At 41.9% G+C, this 21,355-nt stretch overlaps 1 protein-coding gene across 1 annotated transcript; it reads left to right on the forward strand.

The window, feature by feature from the left end:
• Positions 1-1,001: 1,001 nt before the first annotated feature.
• Positions 1,002-19,512, forward strand: SMURF1 (SMAD specific E3 ubiquitin protein ligase 1). Its single transcript, XM_026053924.1, has 18 exons — positions 1,002-1,010; positions 1,974-2,052; positions 2,702-2,810; positions 3,363-3,496; positions 3,622-3,687; positions 4,481-4,556; positions 5,076-5,314; positions 6,124-6,208; positions 7,615-7,761; positions 9,017-9,221; positions 9,897-10,000; positions 11,472-11,586; positions 12,355-12,533; positions 13,428-13,565; positions 13,961-14,081; positions 14,774-14,975; positions 15,784-15,859; positions 16,614-19,512. Exons 1-18 carry the CDS (start codon positions 1,002-1,004, stop codon positions 16,711-16,713), a joined length of 2,184 nt encoding a protein of 727 aa, XP_025909709.1. The 3' UTR covers positions 16,714-19,512.
• Positions 19,513-21,355: the final 1,843 nt, after the last annotated feature.

A 21,355-nucleotide genomic window follows, 5' to 3' on the forward strand; every position in this document is an offset into this window, starting at 1 on the left:
TAATAAGTTTTGCAACTGGAAATAGAGGGTTTCGCAGGCTGCAATTGGAAAATTGGTGACTGTACAGCTCTAGAGTAGACCAAAAGCTGTTGGCAAAGGGAAAAGAATTAAATGAAGAATATAATTTTTCATTAATAAATGTAAAATCTTAGGCTGCTAGTGAGCTCCAGAAAGCACACCTGAAATGTAGAATAAATGTAATATTTACAAAGACTATACGCAGAGTAGTTCGCATTTGGGTGGAATAGTTTTCCAGCTCAGTAATGTGTTAGTATTTGAGATGGGAAGTGGCATGAATTATTTGGATTTTTTTTTTTAAGAAAAGCTCTTCTGCAAACAGAAATCTTAATTTTAGCTGCTATCAAAACACTCCAACTCTAATTTTACCCGTATTCTGTGTTTTCCTGGCATTTCTTTTTCTTTAAATCACTCGCAACTGTAAATGAGAATTAAGCTTTGCTCGGTTTTGCTTCCCTGGAGGAGCTGGCCATGATTTTGTGGCCCTGTTTCAGTTCAGATGCAATTGCCTTTACCCTGCAGATTTTCATTTTCGGCCCGCCTTTAAAGCGGTGCAAAAGGAGCTTTCCCCGATTATGCAGTTTGCCAGCGAAAGAAATGAGGACTTTTTAATCCCTACTAAAAATAGTTTCCTGTTGCAGCTCCTTTAATTATTACTAAAACAAAGGATTAATTTTTTTTTTTTCTGGGTTAAGCAAGAGCCCCTTCGGTCTGTTTGCTTGCCTGGGGTGTAAGCTGGTTTTTATTCTAAAGCTATTTTAGTAGGTGGGAGCGTTGCTGCAGAGCCGAGCTGAATTCTAGTACATGTGTAAAAATGAGGCTTTTTTGCCCYTGCCTTTCTGCTGCTAGTTGTTTCTGCTACTCCTTATTTTTTTCTAATGCAGTTTTTGCTGCTGTTTCTTCCCTTGCCCTAATCCRGAGTTAGTGCCTGTATGTAAATACCCCTAGAGAAGCTGAGCTGAGATTTGCTGGGGTCAGATGAGATGGGCACTGTAGGCACTGTGGGACATGAGAAATGGCCTTTTTAGTATTTATTTTGAGCATTCATTCTTGTGCTGAGAGATCCCAGCTTGTTGGGGAAGAAAAAGAAAAAAACCCACCACCTTGAAATTAGGTATTTCTTTTATAGTTGTATTCCTGYCTTGGATGCCAGTTTTAGATAACTTAGAGCTCTAATGTTTTCGTTTCTGGCTCTGCAGTTATTTTTCCTGGCCTGTTCAGCTTAATGGATGCTGAACACCGTGAATTGCTGAGATTGTTCTGAGCAGCCCTTATTGAGAAGCAAACTCGAGCTTGAAGCTTGTAATAGACTTAATAGAAATGGAGATGGATGCGAGTTTCCTGATGTAGTTTCTACTTAAACTACCGGGCTCTTTAGAGGATTGGAGAGAGGGGRATGATGGCTCATTTGTTTCCTTTCCAAGAAGAAATAAAAGTATTTATTGATGAGAAAATAGTTTTTGCTGCATTCTCCGAAATGGAGTCTTCATTCTTATGGCAAGAAGTTTTTATTATTTGAGAGCTGCACACGGCTGCTTTAGTGCCCACCTCTAACATTGTCTGTTTATCACGTATCTTTTGTATGCAAAGGCTGAACCTAGTGGCAGGTTGCACTCTATTAAATCAGGCTTATAACAGGGGTCATGTTGCAGCACAAGTCTTAGTTCAAGATCTCTTTAGTCCAAAGACTAAAATGCTCCCGAAACAGCAACAAAATTCCCATTTAGCTGCTGTGGAAAACTGGGAGGGTTGATGAAAAGGGAGGTTCATTCAACTTTATGTCTGTTGTAACAGCAGAACAAAAGCAGCAGCGGAGGAATTAGGCTCTTTATGTAAATGCTTATTCCAATCGCAGATAACGAAAACGATGCTTACGTTTAATGCTTGTTTCTGTTATTCTGAATTAAGATCGGGTATCATCGGATCTGCTGTGATTGCTGGGGAGTTTTTTTTAGAAATCTCTAAGATTTGTCTATCTGACRTTTTGTTTTGCAGTATTATGTGCCAAGAACCTCGCAAAGAAAGATTTCTTCAGTAAGTATCTCCTGGTTGCTCTTTCTGCTCTGGATCAATCATGTTTATTTGTGAATTGTGTCTCATGGTCACCGCTCATTTTCCACACTTCATCTTCACATCTTTTGAGAACTTTGCATTACTGTGTGAAGTTGCATTGCCCTGAATTGTGCTGGAGCAACAGAGACGTCGGGCTTGGAAAGACCAAGAGGCTCCTAAATTCTGCTTGCGGCTGCCGAGGCTGCAGGTTGCTGCTCGCGACGCTCCGTGCGGGCGGCCGGGAGCATCTGTCTGGTGGCCAAGGGCACATGTGTCCCGTGTCCCGGTGCCTCAGGCTCGATGCTCCCTCGAGGACGGATGAGGAGTGCCCACCACCAGCACACATAACGGCTCCAGTGTGTGTAACCCACCAGTTTGCAAGCTTTGCTTTCTAAAACCTCCTGCTATTGCCCACAGATACAAGTCCATATGACAGATGTACATTACCTTTTATCAAGGAGCTCATTCCTGTATTTTGGTTTTACTAAAATAATTTTAGCCCAGCAACTACTTTACTTTCATTTGGAGTAATCCTTTCCCCTTCCCCACAAGCTCACACTAGGATTAACCTGGAAGAAATAAACTACAACAAAAGAAATATCCCATTTTTTTTTCCTTTTCCCTTCCGCAGGACTTCCTGACCCATTTGCAAAAATAGTTGTTGATGGGTCAGGTCAGTGCCATTCAACTGACACTGTGAAGAACACATTGGACCCCAAATGGAACCAGCATTATGATCTGTGAGTTGTTCATTAAACCATAAATAAAAATATTCCAGAGAGTTAGCTAGCAAATGAAATGCCGAGGTGGCAAAATCACTGGAAACGCTTGGTTTCTGCAATAATAAAAAATTACCTGCATGGAACCAGATACCTCTTGTGTTTATAGAAGCAGCTCTTTGCATGTTAGGTGCAAATGGTTAGTGTAACCTGAGCCTGGAGCCGGGCGGTCAGGCTGTTCATATGTCCTGCCCTCATTGTATTGATTTATTTTCTTCAGAATATTGTAAACAAATTTCAAAAGGTTTTAGCTCCTGGACCACACAAGTTTTAATGAGGCTGTCTGTGGTTAGTTGGTGCTGCAGCACTATCTGTTTTACATGCTGCGTGTAGCASTGTAATTCATTAATAACACAAATCCAGGCTTAAGCACTTTGGTATTTAAAATTGCTCAGCGTCACCAATGTACTGAAATGCATCAGAATTTTTTACTAAGTCAAGCCTAAATACTGTAGATTAAAAGGGTTGCTTTTTTTTTTCCTGAAATTAATTTTCTAATGTGTGTTGTTCTAGATATGTTGGGAAAACCGATTCCATAACCATCAGTGTATGGAACCATAAAAAAATCCACAAGAAACAGGGAGCTGGCTTCCTGGGGTGCGTCCGACTCCTCTCCAATGCCATCAGCAGGCTAAAAGATACTGGATGTAAGAGGAATTCCTACGTGGCACAGCCAGCGAGTATCTGTAGTGCTTTGTATTTATTCGAGCAGGGAAGAGTATTCTTCCCACCCTTCCCATGTTTTCCTGACGTTTCCAATTTTCATTTGCAGACCAGCGTTTGGATCTATGCAAACTAAATCCCACAGATACTGATGCTGTGCGAGGCCAAATAGTGGGTAAGAATATTCTAGGTTAAACATTGATCATCTTAAGTATCTGCGCAGTTCCGAAAAATGCAGTATTGAAAATAAACCCTTCTGTAGTCGGTTCTTGTTCCGTTGCCTTTTTGTGTTGTTTCTGATAAATTACATTGCCTGAAAATTTTCGATCTCCTGCTGTATAGTTGTTTGTTTTCTCTCTGCTGATAATTGGAAAGGATACGAGGAAGGAGGAGTGATTTTGGCCAGGCTTCTAATGCAGCTTTGGAACGGAGGACGTTCACGTAACACTAATGCTATTTATTTAGGCCAAGGTGACCATGTTACCTGTGTAACGACACCCAGAGACATTCTGCAAGCTGCTGTTTTGTTCTTGAACTTCTTTTTATTCTTTTATTCTTTTATTCTTCCATTCTTGATCTTTGCCTCGTGTAGCCCGTGTGACTCCAGCAAGGTTTTGTCACTGGTGGCACTGCTTGTAATATCCCTAATCTACCTCGCTGAAAAATAAAGCTTTTCAGTAGAGAGCTGTCTGCATGTGCTTGGCAAAACCCAAATTGTCGCCGCTATGGTGACATCTAGTGGTGAGTAATTTTAGGGTTACCTTTCTGGATCCACCTGAAATATCCGTGTAGAATCCTCGCATATTTGGTAATTTCCAGAAAAGACTGATAAACGATCTGCTGTCACTCATAGCTGTAGTATCGCTTAATAGTTCATCATATATGATCACTCCTGAGCTTTTGTTTGTTTTTAAGACATATATTCATTCTTTTCCTATTAATTTTGGTTTATTTTTTTCTTCTTTCAGTCAGTTTACAGACACGGGACAGGATAGGCACGGGAGGCTCTGTCGTAGATTGCCGAGGGCTTTTGGAGAATGAAGGGTAAGGATGGCTTTCTTTGCACTTGATTAGAGGAAAAAATAGAAAGGTATATATATATATATATATATATATATATATATAAAAACCATAATATTATATATATAATATATAATATATATGACATATATGCACATATAATATATATATCTATATAGAAGGTAGCAATATAATGAACACAAGAGAAATGTTTAACATCACTATGACTAAAGTGTCTTGTCTGGGAGTATGTAACAGATACTGAAGTTATGCTGGATGTTTACCTGAAAAAAATGCATGTATAACTTAAACTAGGTAGGACTTGGTATTTTTTTGTGCCAGGGCTTCTAGAACTGGTRTAGCTAAGAAATTTGGGTCACAGAAGTGTACAGCTATACAAGTGTGTAGAATGTAGAAGTGTCAGCAAGAGGGATGTCTTATGGTAAAAGCTGCAGTACTTGAAGTAATGAAGTCCCTAGAAAACTAGTGACTTCCACATTCACTCCCCTGTGATGGGAACTCTTGAAGTTTCCCTCTTTCCAGAACGGTTTATGAAGACTCCGGCCCGGGCAGGCCGCTGAGCTGCTTCMTGGAGGAGCCGGCGCCGTACACGGACACTACAGGGGCTGCGGGCGGCGGGAACTGCCGCTTTGTGGAGTCGCCCAGCCAGGACCAGAGGCTCCAGGCCCAGCGGCTTCGCACGCCCGAAGTCAGAGGCCACGTGCAGACACCTCAGAACCGACCGCACGGCCACCAGTCGCCTGAGCTCCCGGAAGGCTATGGTAAGAGTTTCCCAGCACTGCACAATTTGCTCACGGTTTTCCGAAGGTTTCAAAGAACAAAAACCTCCCTTTTTAATACCTACATGTGGTTTACTTGTTAAAACATGCAGTATTCATGCACAGCTAATGGTGTGCTGTTTGGGAAAGGAGTTAAGCGGTGCAGATGTGAGTTTGAGACTGCATAATTAGCAGTTGGCTACTCCAGGATGTAGAGAAAGGTTGATGGTAAATTAAACATGAGTTTGTGCTGTGATGCTGTTAGGGAAAATTCACTGCTAATCTTGGCTGTGTATCCAGGGAGAGCGAATGTAAAGAGCTCTTTAAACTAGAGCAGTAATGCTATTTTTTCCTTCCCCCTTGGCATGCCATGCAGGTTTGAGCCCACATTTGAGGAAAGATCAGGAAAATAAAAAAGCAACAAAGAAGCTGGTAGTAGGCAAGAAGATTAGGGAGGAAAAGCTTAAGAAAAAAATAGATCCTGGCATGCCACATCTAGGAGTAAAGAAATCAAGTTCTGGGATTTGCGTTGCTTCAAAATCTAAAAATAGAAATACAGATTAAAACATCGAAATGCAAATTTAAACATATTGGTATTAGATTTGAGTTTAAAAAAAAAGTTACATGCAGTTAAGTTTATGAAAGACGTAAGTGTTTAAGGCAAAAGTAGCCCACACTGCAAGAGATCAAATGGGGTAGCTTAAATATTTTCTCCTAGCTCTGACAGAACAATAATATGCCAATGGATTTAAATAATTTGTTTATTCTTTTTTTTTATGGATTTGTAATTTACAATATCTTCCCTTTTGTAGAACAAAGGACAACGGTACAGGGACAGGTTTATTTTTTGCACACGCAGACTGGAGTTAGCACTTGGCATGACCCCAGGATACCACGGTATGTATTTTTAGTTACAGAGCAGGTATCTTTTTTTATGTATTGCAATAAGCTTAGTCTTTAAAAAGAAAAATCGATGAAATGCGGGATATTCAAGGATATGAAAGATAAGGTTTTCAGCATCAGGAACATTAGGTGGATGCAGCAAAGGTCATAGTTAGCACTGTCTTGTTTTAGTTGAAGGTGGTTTCCCCTTCCATCAGTTTCCAAGAGGGTAATCAGTGGAAAAAAAAAAAAAAAATGGGCAATTCAGCACAGATGTAGGTTAAAACTTGGTGTAATCAGATGTCTAAAATACTTTCAGCTGCACAGCTGATAGAAACAAATGGTTACAATCATAATCTCATTTTAAGCAGCCTAACAAAGGCTGGCTGTCTCCCTGCATCCCCCCTGCTGCTTGTAATGACTCTGACACTGATGAAGCCTTTGGTATAAAAGTGTTTTCTGCCTCTTATAAAGCCTTTCAGTTTCCTGTTTTATGCTGAGGTTGAGTGGTTTCACATAGATAAGAAATCGATATAAAATCTATAGATTTATAGAGTAGTGTTTTCCACCCTGGATAAGAGCTGAAGCCAATGTCAACTGTCTAGAGAAAATTTCACTTAAGAACAACACTTTTTCTGTCTAACCAATAACCTTGCGGGGAACCCTCCTTTTCTTGCCAATCTTGGTGTCTTTCCTGGGCTTAGCAGCTGAGACCTTAAGCATCTGAAATTAGGTAGGTGTAAATATGTTTTATGTATTGAATTCAAACATTAACAGAAAGTAAGTGAATACCTTTAATAGCACTTCCGAAGAATGATTCCTAAACTATCTAGCGTGATAGGGTTGAACACATCAGTCCTTACTCTCAAAGATTTACTAGTCAGAAAGTTAGGATTCTGACCTTACTAATTGGAGATGAGGTTTTTGTTGTGATTTTGTTGGTTTGTTTTTTCAGGCTCTTACCATGTGATCATTTTAGTTTCTCATGTCTTAGCTGCACAGACAGCTGCATGGACAGAGGCCTTGATTTCTTAATCATTCGGTTTGGTGCATGTAGATCACGCTTGTGCTAAACGGAATTTTTCTGTGAAATCTTTGCTATGTAAAATTGTCTTTTCCTCCTTTTACAGCCATGATACATATTGAAGTTAATTTTGAGCTGTATGGCTTTAATGTTTTCAAAGACAGTGCTCAGCAGTTTTATTGTCTTCTTATCCATTTACAGTGCATGCGTAGGGAGTTGTACTGCTTAGACTGAGGATTCTAAAAGATAGCATAAAAATAGCTCTTCTGTCCTTCCTCCTAAGCCTTTCGTAGCCTAGAATCACAGAGCACCAAATTCACTCCTCCAATCCCCTGAATAAGTTGGTTTTATCTTAACTTCAAGAGAGCTTAAACCTTTTATTTGCTTTTCTCCTTAGAGACCTTAACAGTGTGAATTGTGATGAACTTGGACCTCTGCCTCCAGGCTGGGAAGTTAGAAGTACAGTTTCAGGAAGAATATATTTTGTAGATCATAATAACAGAACCACACAATTCACAGATCCAAGACTACATCACATCATGAAGTAAGGACCTTGCTTGATAAATAATTCATCACAAATGTGGATTCCTAAACTGTTTATTTGTGCTTAATTTTAAGAGTGTTTTGGGAGTTATGAGGGGTTGGAAGAAAAATGGAATCATAGGATCCGGGGGAATGGAGACACCTGGATGGGTCCCTGGGTAGGTCTAGTCAGGCTCTGAGCCTTGGTCCCCTGTGCTGGTTGCAGCTGATCTGCTCGAATTTGTGCAGTCTATTCAAAAATATTTTTACTGTGTTTTGCAATGCTCTGGTATAGGGGAGGACTTGTTTATCCCCACACAGGACAGATCTTAAGCTGGTTCCACTAAATTTCTATTATCTGCCTCGGATCTAATATGCTATTCTGGAGCCCAGATGCAGGGCTTTGAGGCAGAGGCCAGATGGTTCAACGCAGGCCTCTTGGCTTAGCAGTTGAGCTCTGTGCTAGCTCTGCTAGACCTGAACTACCTTCGTGCTGCAGTCAAGAGGAACGAGAAGCCACCTGGAGTCTGCTCTGCTGGCGCTCTGCACGGCCAGCCTGGCTGCATCCAGGCTTAAGAAGCTGAAGCTCTGCACGGTGCAGAGGCAGCTGAGCCTGGAGGCAGCCTGGGCTCCAGCCGAGTGGTCTCTGCATGATGCCAGCTGGGGAATCTCCGGATCTAACAAATAATTGATCCAATCCAAATATAGCACGGATAGATAAGGATAAATGAATGCATAAAGCTGTAACTATGTGGGACAAATATTCCTCTCGCTCTCAATAGCTGTGGATAAAATACATATTACTCTGTCCTGAGTCCTCTGCCTTATTTTTGCATGGAGTTGAAATAAAATTCATAGTGGTTGATGGATGATTGTTGTTTATAAAGCTGCTGTTCCATCAGAGAGCTGTTTTCATGTTATACTCCTGAAAGTTGTCTCCATGTCAGAGAAATACCCCAAAGGTTTCACTTACTGCTCCGTCAGCATTTGGTGACCATGCTCTGCAGTAACCAAGAGCGTCTTCCGCCTGTGCATTGCCACATAAAAGCCAAGCTGGGGGTTGCTGAGACTTCCTTGGCTTGTGTAAATGTCTCTGTTCCTTCCGTCTCTGTCTGAAGGGTAGCAATGGTATAGAAGTTACCCAGCTTAATTCTGTATTTCGCCCCGAGTACTTCAGAAGGAGTTTATACAATTCTTTCCATCACTGCTTTTTAAACCTGTCTTATTTTACTTTGAGAGTACACATTTTAATTCATTTACCTCATTTTCCTTCAAAGCCATCAATGCCAGCTAAAAGAGCCCAGCCAGCAGCCTCTGCCAGCTCCGAGCGAGGGGTCACTAGAAGACGGCGAGGAGCTGCCTGCACAGAGATACGAAAGGGACTTGGTGCAAAAACTGAAGGTTCTTAGACACGAGCTCTCTCTTCAGCAGCCCCAAGCTGGTCACTGCCGCATTGAAGTATCCAGAGAGGAGATATTTGAGGTATTTGATTGGCGTATGACTTAGGACTTGTAGCTTTTGCGCCTTGTGAGTTAAGTAAATCTGACCTCTGGTTATAGCGCCTATTAACGTAGGTGTTTTATTACCCTCAAACACATAGGTCAGGCAGATGAAAAACTGCTGCCCAAAGAGGCTTTCCAAGCATAATTTGGAGAATAGGTAAGAGTAAGGAAATAGCTACTTTCTCTGGATTCAGGTACTGAAAACACAATGCTGTGGGACTAAAGCCTGTTTTTTACCATTGTGTTTATTTTCTAAAGCTTCTGTGCCTGAAATGTGCCTGCAAGCAGCTGGATTGCATAAACTTTTGATAGTTTTGTTGTTGACTTTGGTTTTTTTTCTCATTTAGAAAGGGCAGCATATGAGAACTTAGATAGAAGGGCATCTGGTTGCTTATAATTACCACTTCTGCATTTAGGCATGTAAAGGTAATTGCAACAGGGAATTCCGCTGTTTTTGGAATGGATTACTTTCCGTAAGCTTTTATAGCAAAATGGAATTAAAGATACCATCTGATATTACAGAGGTGTCATTGGAACTTTAGATAAGCACTTTAGCAAAACAAATAATACTTTCATATTTGATTAACAATATGTATTATACATAAATCTACTTGGAAGGAAATAAAATGTCTAATTTGTTTCTATGCATATATAGGAATCCTACCGTCAGATAATGAAGATGAGGCCGAAAGATTTGAAAAAGAGGCTTATGGTAAAATTTCGAGGCGAGGAGGGCCTGGATTATGGAGGAGTAGCAAGGTAAGATCTGGTTTGTACCTCCAGCATTGTTTAACTGTAAAACTGCCCTTAAAGTGGCCTGTGGCTTTGGTAATTTGTGATCTAGTTTATCAGGAGTGGTCTGGGGTTCAGTCTTCATTTCCTAATAGATTGGAAAGTGGAAGGATGTGACTTAAAATGTATCTCACAGCCCTTCAAAAGCTCCTACCAAATGTTTTTATATACTTTGGATTTGGGGGTGTTACTGGTTGCAATTAAAGTTGCTCTGTATTTAGCACCATTGTACACCCAGAGAATGCAGAAGGCTTGTTTAGGATATGGGATTGATCTTGTTGCAGAAAATGCTGCTTTCAGCAACAGGATCTTGTGGAGCTGAAACTGAGCATATAGTAAAAACTAAATCCCAGGGGAAGTTTTGTTGAATTCACCTGTCAGATTTCCAGCAAAAGACAAGAAAAGGAGAAAGATTCCTCTTTCCTTTGAGAGCTGTAATCTGTTGGAATTGGAGTCAAACTAATCCTAAACAAAGTTTAAAATTTAGAAAACTTTGTTCTTCTTAAAAAATAATGATAGACCTCTAGGAGTTACATCACATCCAGAGAAAGCTCTAGACTGAAATACCACCACCGCCAAAACACTCCTCTTTAGAGCACTTTAGGAGCATCTCCTAAATTCACTGGGTGATTTCTCAAATCCACAAAAGCTGCATTGCCAGGGTAGGTGTCTTTCTGAAACCCATCTCTGGACAAAGGAAAAAAGTTGGATCGTTTTGAGCTGCTTTATCCAGGGCAACCTGGAGTGTCTCTGCTGTTAACATCCTTACTGCCCTGATGGCTTTACTAATTGCCCATCTGTTGCAAGAGGCTCTTTAAAATGAGGACAGCTCCATTTGAAAGCATGAAAGTTCCTAGTTCTCAGAGCATTGTACTGCAGCCCTTACATTGGATTTCCTTGACAAACTTCAGTAATAAAGGGGAGGTGGATACGGCTTCAGTTCCACTCCTGTCCACGGATATTACGGAGCTCAGGGAACATACCTGACTGTTAATGGGTCTGGTTTCTCAGGCCCTTTTGGCCTCATTAGCTACAGAGATTTTCTAGTCATTGAGCATTTACTGAGAAGCATATTTTTTAAAAGATCTCTCCAATGTTTGAACTAGTTTTAAACAACAGAAAGGTTCTTGTTTGTTTTAATAATCCTTAATAGTATAAAGGTTGCAGAGGAGCAGATCTCTTGGACTCTAAATATCTGTATTCTGTACAAAGTCAAGGCTTTTGGAAAAAAGATCTTGTTCACACTTAAGTTGTTTTTTGTTAAGCAGGGCTCTGATAACATTCAGGGCATGGGCTGCAATTTAAGGTAATACAAAGTTATTTTATTTGCAAAGGAAAATTCCTGTTAACTGCTGTCTGTATTGGTGGTTCACAACAACTGTGTTGTCTGACACATCAGTGCAATTTGCATTCTTCTAAAATACTGCTTTTTTGGCAGAGAATGGTTGTATTTACTGTGCCATGAAATGTTGAATCCCTATTATGGGCTCTTCCAGTACTCTACAGATAATATTTACATGCTGCAAATCAATCCAGACTCTTCTATTAATCCTGTAAGTATTAACTTCTGAGCAATGTACCTGCTTTAACAGAGGGTCTGTGCAATCCTCTTTGCTACAGCTCCTCTCCCATTACAGGAGAGTCAACAGACATGGAAGTGGAATAAGAATGTGTTAATGAATCCTCTATTGATATAGTGCCGAGTAGAGGATTTGGAGGTTTTTTCTTCTTACTGGAGCATTTGTATCGATGCAGACCCTCAGAAGCAGCAGCAGTTCTATAGTAGTACAGCTGAATATTTTCGGCTGAATTTCTTCAAAGGTCATTAATTTGCTCTGTAATATGGGAGGATAAATTGGGGGAATCTTGACCATAGCAGTTAAACTGGTTTTTGAAAACTGAAGCATATAAACAGCATTAACGGCATGTGATTGAAAGATGTATGTTGCCTATTTCTTCTAAATTACAAAAAAATATTTTGATTATTGAATATTCGGATATTTTGAAAGTATGGTGGTTAAACAAAGAATAAACTGCATCTTTGTTTGCATTGACCTGTCTTGGATTGCCTGGGTTTTCGTTTTCCTGCGCTTGACCCCTTGGAAGGTCTAGAGGACCTGCCTCTAATATATTAGCTAGCTAATGCACGGACGTTTGTTTGAGGTGTTTAATCATTAAATGTTTCTGCTCCTCGCTGTGCTGTGAGGAGAACTTGTGGCTCTGCATGCCCAGAGCCTTGTAGATACTTGCAGACACAGCCGCAAGATGTCAGTGTTGGAGCATCTCTTCGGTGCCTGACCCTCTCCCCTCTCTTTCCACAGGACCATTTGTCTTATTTCCATTTTGTTGGTCGGATAATGGGTTTGGCTGTGTTCCATGGACACTATATCAACGGGGGCTTCACGGTTCCCTTTTACAAACAGCTTCTGGGGAAGCCCATTCAGCTCTCTGATCTGGAATCCGTTGACCCAGAGTTACACAAAAGTTTAGTTTGGATTTTGTAAGTATTGCATTTATCCTTTCCTAGCTATACAGAAGATGGGCTTTGAGTATGTTGGCAGTAGTGAGACAGTGCTGTAAAGAGAACGTTTGCAAAAATCCTGCAATGGAGCAGATCTGTACAAAGTTGCTGCACTACTATTTCCATGCTAAATAATTCCAAGGTACTTGAGGAAAAGTCCTTTCACAAATGGAGCTATTTGTTAGCCCTCTTTGCTGTAGATAAATAGATAAATGTTGTACATAAATCAATAAATATTGCATGGGTGCGGTGGAGTATCCCACTCAAAATGCCAACCCAGGACAAAGTTCCAAGGAAATACAGACGTGTTCAAAGAGCAATGATGCAGGTCAGGCACCAACTTTGATTGAAATGGCAGAATTCAATCAGAATTACTCTGGGCTGCTCTAAAACTCTACTACTCAGAACAAGATCTGGCAAATTTTCGGGGTGTGTTTGGAAGGTTTCCCTTTTGGTTTGCAAAATCATCAATTCTTTTCCCTAAAAGCAGTTTTAATTTTTGTCTTAATGGTATTGATGCTGCTAAAATTTTCTAAGTGATGAATTTACCAGGTAGCAAATCAGCTTATTGCTGTATATGTATGTGTGTGTGTGTAGATAGTATTTAATTCATTCTTTATGAGTGGTGCATAATACTAGGATTAGTGAAGGAAAAAGAAAAGATGGCATATGTTTGAACTCTTCAAAATGCATTAAACTATGCAAAAATGATGATGTAGAATCATTGTTTTAGCGGTTGGGAGAATTGTAGATGGATGGCTGCTGGGTTCATTCCAAAGACTAAGCATTCATATAACAAAATGCCCGGATGACTATTGATATTAATCTAAATATCAAAAATAAAAGCCTAATTTTCTGACTTTTCATTGCCAGAGAGAATGATATCACCCCAGTTTTGGACCATACTTTTTGTGTGGAGCACAATGCCTTTGGAAGGATTTTACAGCATGAACTCAAACCAAATGGCAGGAATATTCCAGTGACAGAAGAAAACAAGAAGGAATATGTCAGGTATTGCAGAGTGGAAAAAATATTCTGCAAACGTAGTGGAAAGAAGGTAGTGAACAGATGATTTTTTATTTTTTTTAATAGAGTGGAATTAATGAAATCAGTATTTCAGAAGGAAATACCTGACTCAGGAATTACATGACTATTCTCCCCCAGCAGACTGCTATAAGACTTGGGAAGATTATTTTAAGTTGTCATTTTTTTCCTTCGCTTTTCTGTTGATGGTGCAAGAATTAACTGTTGATGGAAGAAAAGAACTAGTAAGCACTTCTTATAAACCAAAATGTGTATATTAAGCTTAACTCTTCTGTAAAATAGGTGTTTTCCAACTCTGATATAAAAAAAAAAAGCCCAGGCTCATTTATCTCATTACCCCTATTTACTTTTTTATTTTCTAGGCTGTATGTAAACTGGCGATTTATGAGAGGAATAGAGGCACAGTTCCTGGCTCTGCAGAAGGGGTTTAATGAACTTATTCCTCAACATCTCCTAAAGCCTTTTGACCAGAAGGAACTTGAGGTATGTACTTCATTCAGTTAGAATGTTCTTTTGTAACCTGTGTGACTGGTAAGCAAGAGCTGATCAAGAACCCAAGTTATTACAGTTTATGTACCGAAGTGATTAGGTGTTTAGTCTCGTGCCCATCCTTTTAATTATTGCATCTGGGAGAGAGATTGAGGTAGTATGTCCTGTCTGTGCCAGAGTCTCTGACATAGATGCAAACTGCTCGGTAGTTTTTGTCTCTTGGAGTACAACAAATCAAAACAATTTGGGGATAAACTAAGTAGGATTTGGTGGTAGCTGGGATTGGCACCTCCAGAGAAAGCCCGTGGTGGGGAAATGYTGCTGTGCGCAGCTTGGTAGAGGGCACCCTCACAAAGACAAGTTATACTACATATAGCTTTGTATATATACAAAGCTGCACTTTTCAGGTAAGATAGATTTTAAAAGCAGGCATGCAGGAGCTCTTGACTAATTTCTTGTGAAAAATTATATTCTGGTAAGTGTACTTCTCTGCCGAAGTTTCACTTCAGTTTAACTGAAGAGAGGTAGCTCTTGTGCTGAGCTATTCTGCAGCATTTCTGTGAACCAAAAAGGAGGTTAAAGCGTGCAAAGAACGTTACACTTCATTAAAGAGTTTGATGTATGTTGTTATAGCAGCAAACGTGAAATGGCTTTGAATGTTAAAACATTTTCTCACCCTTTAACAGCTAATCATAGGCGGCCTGGATAAGATAGACCTGAATGACTGGAAGTCAAACACACGTCTAAAGCACTGCATGGCAGATAGCAATATTGTAAAGTGGTTCTGGCAAGCGGTGGAAACGTTTGATGAGGAAAGAAGGGCCAGGCTGTTGCAGTTTGTGACGGGGTCGACACGTGTTCCACTCCAAGGTTTCAAGGCTTTACAAGGTGACTGATGAGGAGGCCGAGCTAATCCGCAGTGGGAGAAAGTGCTAAAAATTGTGTGCTATTTACTAGACCCTAGCAGAATATCAGTGTGTTGCTGGATAAGCCAGCTGCTTAGTGGTTTTGATCCCAAGAGCAGCTTTACGTTTGTCGGCAGCTCTCCTGGCGAGGAGCACTTTGCTCATATCACTAYATGAGCTGGCAAATCTGTCACCACGTAGCACTTTGGCTGCTGTCAATATTAGCACGTGGGTCTCTTACAATGGTGGGGACTGATGTTGTGAAAAACACGGCATGTAAGTGCACGCCTGTTTATAGAGCTGACCAAACAACTTCCTTGCACATGAAAATTGCGCTGCGTTATTTGGCAACAAACCTTTAGACTCTATGACAAGTTCTCCAAAAACTGTGATTTTGCCATCAGAAAAGCTGGCAGTTGTAATTCTCCTGATAATGTTCTATCTGGCTCACCATCAACTCCATCTTGCAGATTAGAATATATAGTTCTGTTTTACAAGGGAGGCTGCTTTGTACTAAAGTCTCTTCTTTTTTAGAAGGGGCAGCTTTGTTAACATAAACCTCGCTGTTTTCTAAGCTGTAATCTGCAAGCTCTTTGTCATCAGCAGCCCCCCACTTCTGTCATCCCTTCATCAGCTCCAAAGCTGATGTGCAGATCTGGCTGTGGCAGGCTTGTGTTTGCAGCTGGAACTGTAATTTTCTCTTGTATTTTTCTAAGTAGCATATTCTGTGTGCACGAATGGGGTTTCGCTGAAGTGCATTAACTAGAATGTCTGTCTGCAAGGTTCTACAGGCGCTGCAGGACCCAGACTGTTTACCATCCATTTGATAGATGCAAACACAGACAACCTTCCGAAAGCCCACACTTGGTAAGATGAAAACACTCTGCACGTCAGAGCTTGCTTTCCTTTCCTCTTGCTTTAAAGTACACTCAGCTCTGTGGGTTCTGGTTATGGATTAGCTGGGTTACAAGTGTAAGTGTATCCGAGCGGACTCTGCTAGCTCTGCTCGGCAGGTAGCAGTCTAATTAACTTATAGTTTGATTTGGCTCCTGCGTTGTCTCTGGTTTTGGCCTATCACAAGGTTGATTATTTTGGACAGCAAGATGTTTACAGGATGTGTTTCCATGTGTTCCAGCAAAAGCATTGACCAATAAATGACTTTTAGCAATGTGTATCCTTTTTTTTTTTTTTTTTGAATGAAGTGCATAAAAATGTCATCATACTTCTGCATCCAGAATGATGAGAAATACCTTTCAGCTCTAGCATTTAGGAGAGGTGAGTTATTGGTAGAGTGTAAGCACAGCATTAAGTTCCTGTATAGATGACACACTCCAGCAGGGACAGGGAACCACTTCAGGAGAGGCACAGATTTTCTGCAGGCAGAGAAGGCAGCAGCTCTAGCTGATCTGCCCTCCTTCCGTCCCTCGAGCCCCCAAACTGCCCTCATTCCTTCCAGCTGCCTCAGTGTGGCTGCTTTATCTCATCCCCATCACCTATAAAGGTGGCTCGTGCTCTTTGCCAACGCTCCTACCAATTTTACCTGTATGTAGCCGATGCAAATATCTTTCTGCAGAGATATTTCAGACTCATCCGCTGCCATGTGCTGTTATTTTGCCTCCAGCTTTAACCGGATCGACATTCCGCCTTACGAGTCGTACGAGAAGCTTTACGAGAAGCTCTTGACAGCTGTGGAAGAGACCTGTGGCTTTGCCGTGGAGTGAAAAAGCAACCAAAGGAAACAGATGCTAGCTCATGGACCACCAAATCAAAAGCTAGAAGAAGCTTGCTGTGAACTTCCTGCTAAGCTGTCTGAATCATTGGAACTCTAGACAACTTAGAGCCGGGTTGTTTCCCTTCCGTTGTTGGTGGATGAGGGTGGGGGTAGGGGCTTTTGTTGGTGGTTTCCAACTGTCTTTTCTCCCCTTTGTTACAATATCCCCTTCCCCTTTCCTCCATCCCCCATAAAAAGAAACGCAGCCAAGTTCAGCATTTGGCCTTGGTTACACGGGATATTCTGCTAGATTTGTAACACATATTGTGATAGGGTCAGTGACCTGTGGGTTTTTGTTTTTTTTTTTTTTTATTTTAAATAGGAGAATCAAAGTGTAGTTGAGAATGAGCTTGATTTGTGGAGGACCTGCGGCTGGTGTAGGTGGACGGGGTTGGTTTGTCTTAAATCAAGCTTGAGCCCTCRTCGAGCCCAGCAAGTGCTGCGTGGCTGACTGGCACTAGAGTTCACATTGCACATTTTAAACACCCGTTTAAAAAGCAGATTTCTAGCAGAAAAAAACCCTCCATGTGAACATTAAACTCAAAGGCAAAGAAATGACGTTCTGCCTTAGCAGGAAGCTCCCAGTGAAACCTGTGGCTCACGTTAAGAAAAGTGAAGGAATCTGGGACAGCTTAAATGGTATCGTGTGATTTCTTTTTGGTTGTCCTGGTTAAACTCTAATTGTTTTGCACATGAAAACAGTGTTTCCTCCTGCAGATTTGCTTTCCATGGTCTGTTCATATTTAAGTACCTTGCAGACAAGCCTTTTAAGGAGGAGTCAAAGGACAAAATCAATCCCAAAGCTGTGATTTCTGTGCCACTGTTTTATCTGAGATGCGTTTGTGTGATTTGAAATTCCGAGACTCACGTGGATAATTGCTAAAAGCAAAGTGAACAGAACGAAATTCTGTTCTGAAGTTTTGGGTCTTAGGAAAGGTTTATTTGGAGGATAATGTAAAAGGATAACTGTATAGTGAGTACATTTAAAATGTAATGTARAGCTATTGGAAGGACTTGTGACTTCAGTTCTGGAAGGATCACGATTTTTCCAGAGAGCCACATAAGGCGACTTTTTTTTGAATATCTGAAACTAATATTAAGAGGTTTGTTCTCTAACACGTCGCTAAAATGACTTCCCGGGGAAACAAAAGCGAATCAAATACCTGAATCACTAACAATTTCTTCCAGTTTGCACACCATGGTAAGACAGTATTTTAATAAATAACACGACTTTAGAAAGACCCAGTTATCTATCAAACATGTCTAAAACTAAGCAGACTTGCTTGTATAGGATGTTTCTTCTTTGGCAAGCCTGATTTTTAGAGAGTTATTACTGAAACATTTAACAGATGTCATGTTTATGGAACAGTGCATTGAAATTCAGCTGTGGGTAAGAAGTTGTTCTTAGAAGACGTCGACTGGAATACTTTCTATTTTGTCTTTTTTTAATTGAATTTGATAATAGCTTTAAACTGTGATAGGACAGAAAGTTAGATACTCGTCAAGATCCTGACATCTTTCTCTTTTTGTTTTTCCATTGACCATGGTTCCTGTGATTGGATGTGGGGAGGGAGGATTGCATTGGAGGCGGAAAATTGTACCACACTGTGAGGTTTGCACAGGGAGGCTAAAGAAGATGCTCGTACTGCAAAACTAAATAGGAGAGACTTATTTCGACCCGTGTTCTGTAGGAATCTTCTGGCACTCGGGGACCAGTTTCTGCAGTACTGGTGATGGGGACGGAAAGGAAATTGTGCGACTCTGCTGCAGCAAAGAGAGAAAAAGCAGCTGTCTGCAGATGACCGACTGTGCAGCCTTGGGCTGAGGAGCCAAATTCCCCTTGTCCCGGCTTTCCAAAACGGCTGCAAAGTCTTAATTGTCATAGAGTGCACCTAATCCTTTCAGTACGCTGGAATGTGCAATAAACCAGTCAGATAGGAAAAATCCAAAATGGATTATCAMCCGAAAGTGTTTTTGTTTTTCTCTTCACGCAGGCTTATGTGGAATTTTTGCTAAAGGAGTTTAGAAAACAAATACTGAAACCCACCACTAACAAAAATCCTATCGCACAAGCTCGACATGCAGCGCAACTGGCTCTGTAAAAAGCAAGCGAGGTGAAGGTAAAGAAAAGCGTTTGATTCTGAGATCTATAGGTCAAGTAGCTTTATGTCAATGACCCAGTTGACATAAGATAGTTCCTAATGTCTTTGCTAGGTCAGTGTTTTGTTGAATGCACAAAATAAGAATAGGCAAGGATTGTTGTTTTGAAAAGTCCGTATGTTTTTTGCTGTATTTAAAAGCCCTTGTCAAGGTACCTCCTCCATGCTGACAGTAACGAGAGTAGGGCACTGTCTTTTTAATKACTTTAGTTCTCCTTTAAAGTGCTTCACCACTTCTCCCATCGTGTTGTCTTGCAATTTTGTGCCACTTCAGTGCTGATGAAGACTTTTTTTTTTTGTATTCTGTACGTGCATTTGAGGCAGGCCTTAAAGCTGGTTGGATGGACGGAGAAAATAAAGCAGCGAGGTAGTATGGGTTTTAAGTGATGATTTGTTCTTCTCGCAACTGGTTTCAAGGCCAGAGAAGGATAAAATGCAGGCGGGTGCTCGCCAGGCTGCCCATCCTGCGAGGGGTCGGGGCTGTTCTGCTAAGCTCAGCTCCCACGTGTCCGTTCCCATCTGCTCTGAACTGGTCAGTCTTTCCCAAGCTTGCCCAAAGAGGAACCTGGAAAAGCCTGGGTCTCTTTTAGTCCTGACACGCTCCACCTTGTACGCGGAATCGTCGTGGATCGGACCCRAAGGGAACGCAAGGTACCACGCGTCTCTTGTTCTAAAGGCAAACCCAGAAAGTGCCGCGGTGGCCCAGACGCCCAGGCCTTGCCCTGGTCCTGCTCATCAGCCTATTCCATATGCTCAGGGATGTGGGAGACCACCACTCTGCTTGCGTGTAAAAGCGGGAAGAAAGGAGACTGTCGTGAGTGTTAGCGTTCGCGTGGGCATTACATGAGACRAGACCCTGTTTGCAAAAGGCTGCTTGAAGCTCCAGACGCTGCCGTCGGAGTTTGCAAGGCGAGGCGGTTSACGAAATCCAGCAGATTTTGTAAAGGAGCGATCCGGCCGCCGTGCCCTCCGTAGCCGGTGCCCGGGTTCAGGGCCGCGTGGCACTGCAAGGTCCCCGAGACACAGTATGGATCTGTTTTTAATTGGTTCATTTTTGTTCCTCAACCACTTTATAATGTATTTTTTTTTAATTTATTATTTTGTAATGTCATGTTTAAGTATTGCTGCTATCCTTGTTATTCTTCCCACTGTTTTTATTGCAGATTTATTTTGTGAAAGTTGTACACTAATGTTTCATTTTATGTCTAAATCAAAGTATTTAAAGAAATACTAGTTCTATTTAATGTGGTTATGGAACCAGCTGGAATAAACAGTGATTGTATAGTAGGCTGGACCCAGGAGGTCATGTTCATTTTTGTTACATATGCAATAAACTCACAACTTTAAACTCTTGCTATCCACCATTTCATTTGTTTCAGGAGAACTTGATTAGTCATCACAAGGGAAAGATTAATGCTGAAGAAGCCGCTTTCCTGGACCTCTAATTTCTGTAATTAGGGATGTGTTGCAAGTGACTGCAGGGCAGGGGGGTTGCCGGCCCCGTGCCCGGCAGGAGCTGCGAGGCTTTGGGGCAGAAGGTGCTTTGCAGGAGGAAGGGAGGCAGGTGGAAGGGAGGSCTCCAACAGAGCCGCCTTCCCGTGCACCTGCACCCGGAGGGGTCGCCTGGCCCGCAGAGATCGGATTTGTCCCTGCTGTCCCCTTGCAGCTCTTCCCATCCCTTAGTTTCTGTCCTTTTCCGCATTTTCTCATCCTTTTTTTCTTGTCCTTTTGCATCTCTTCTCATTCCTTTGCAGCTACTCTTGTCATTTTGCATCYTTGTCTTCTTTTGGTTTATTTGTAATTTGCTTTTTTTTTGGCTTTTCTCATCCCTTTTCTTCTTTTCTTGCTTTCCTTGGCCTTTTGGCCTTTTGGATCTGCATCTCGTTTAAAATCCTGACCGCTTAAGCGAAGCGGCGGCTGCCTTGGGGCAAGGCAGGAGGCACAAACCCTTCCTTGGGCACGAGCAGCGCCCGGCTCCCCTYCAAACATCTGTGCCGGGGGCCTTATTTTTCCCAGCCGTGCAGAATTCCAGGAAACGGCGTAAGAAACATGAGAAAGCACAAGGCGCCTCCGTTCTGTAACTTTTATTAGAGCCTGGCTGGTGGCAGCTTTTTCCCGGTGGGATTTTCGCCGTGCCAGCCCTGGGRTTTGGGGAGATGCAAGGGGGGCTCCTTGCTCGCGCCTGGCCGGGGCAGCTGGCGCCCCGGGATCGTTTTTGCCACGGGGAGCGGGGAAAATTGGCCTTGTTGTGCCCTGAGCGGATGGGCCGCTTTGCAGCCCAGGTCGCAGAGCCCCGGGAAGGGGCCGGGGGCTGCCGYGGTTCTGCTCCATGCGGGTCCTGCTGGGACCCTTGGGGTCCTGCGGCCCCTCCTTGGGTCCCCCAAGCTGGGTGTCCCCATAGGGGAACCTGCACCCCCTCCGGCATCCTCAAGG

The sequence above is a fragment of the Nothoprocta perdicaria genome, unplaced genomic scaffold, assembly GCF_003342845.1.
Source record: "Nothoprocta perdicaria isolate Ctin4 unplaced genomic scaffold, notPer1 scaffold_12, whole genome shotgun sequence".
In the NCBI taxonomy this organism is placed as follows: Eukaryota; Metazoa; Chordata; class Aves; order Tinamiformes; family Tinamidae; genus Nothoprocta; species Nothoprocta perdicaria.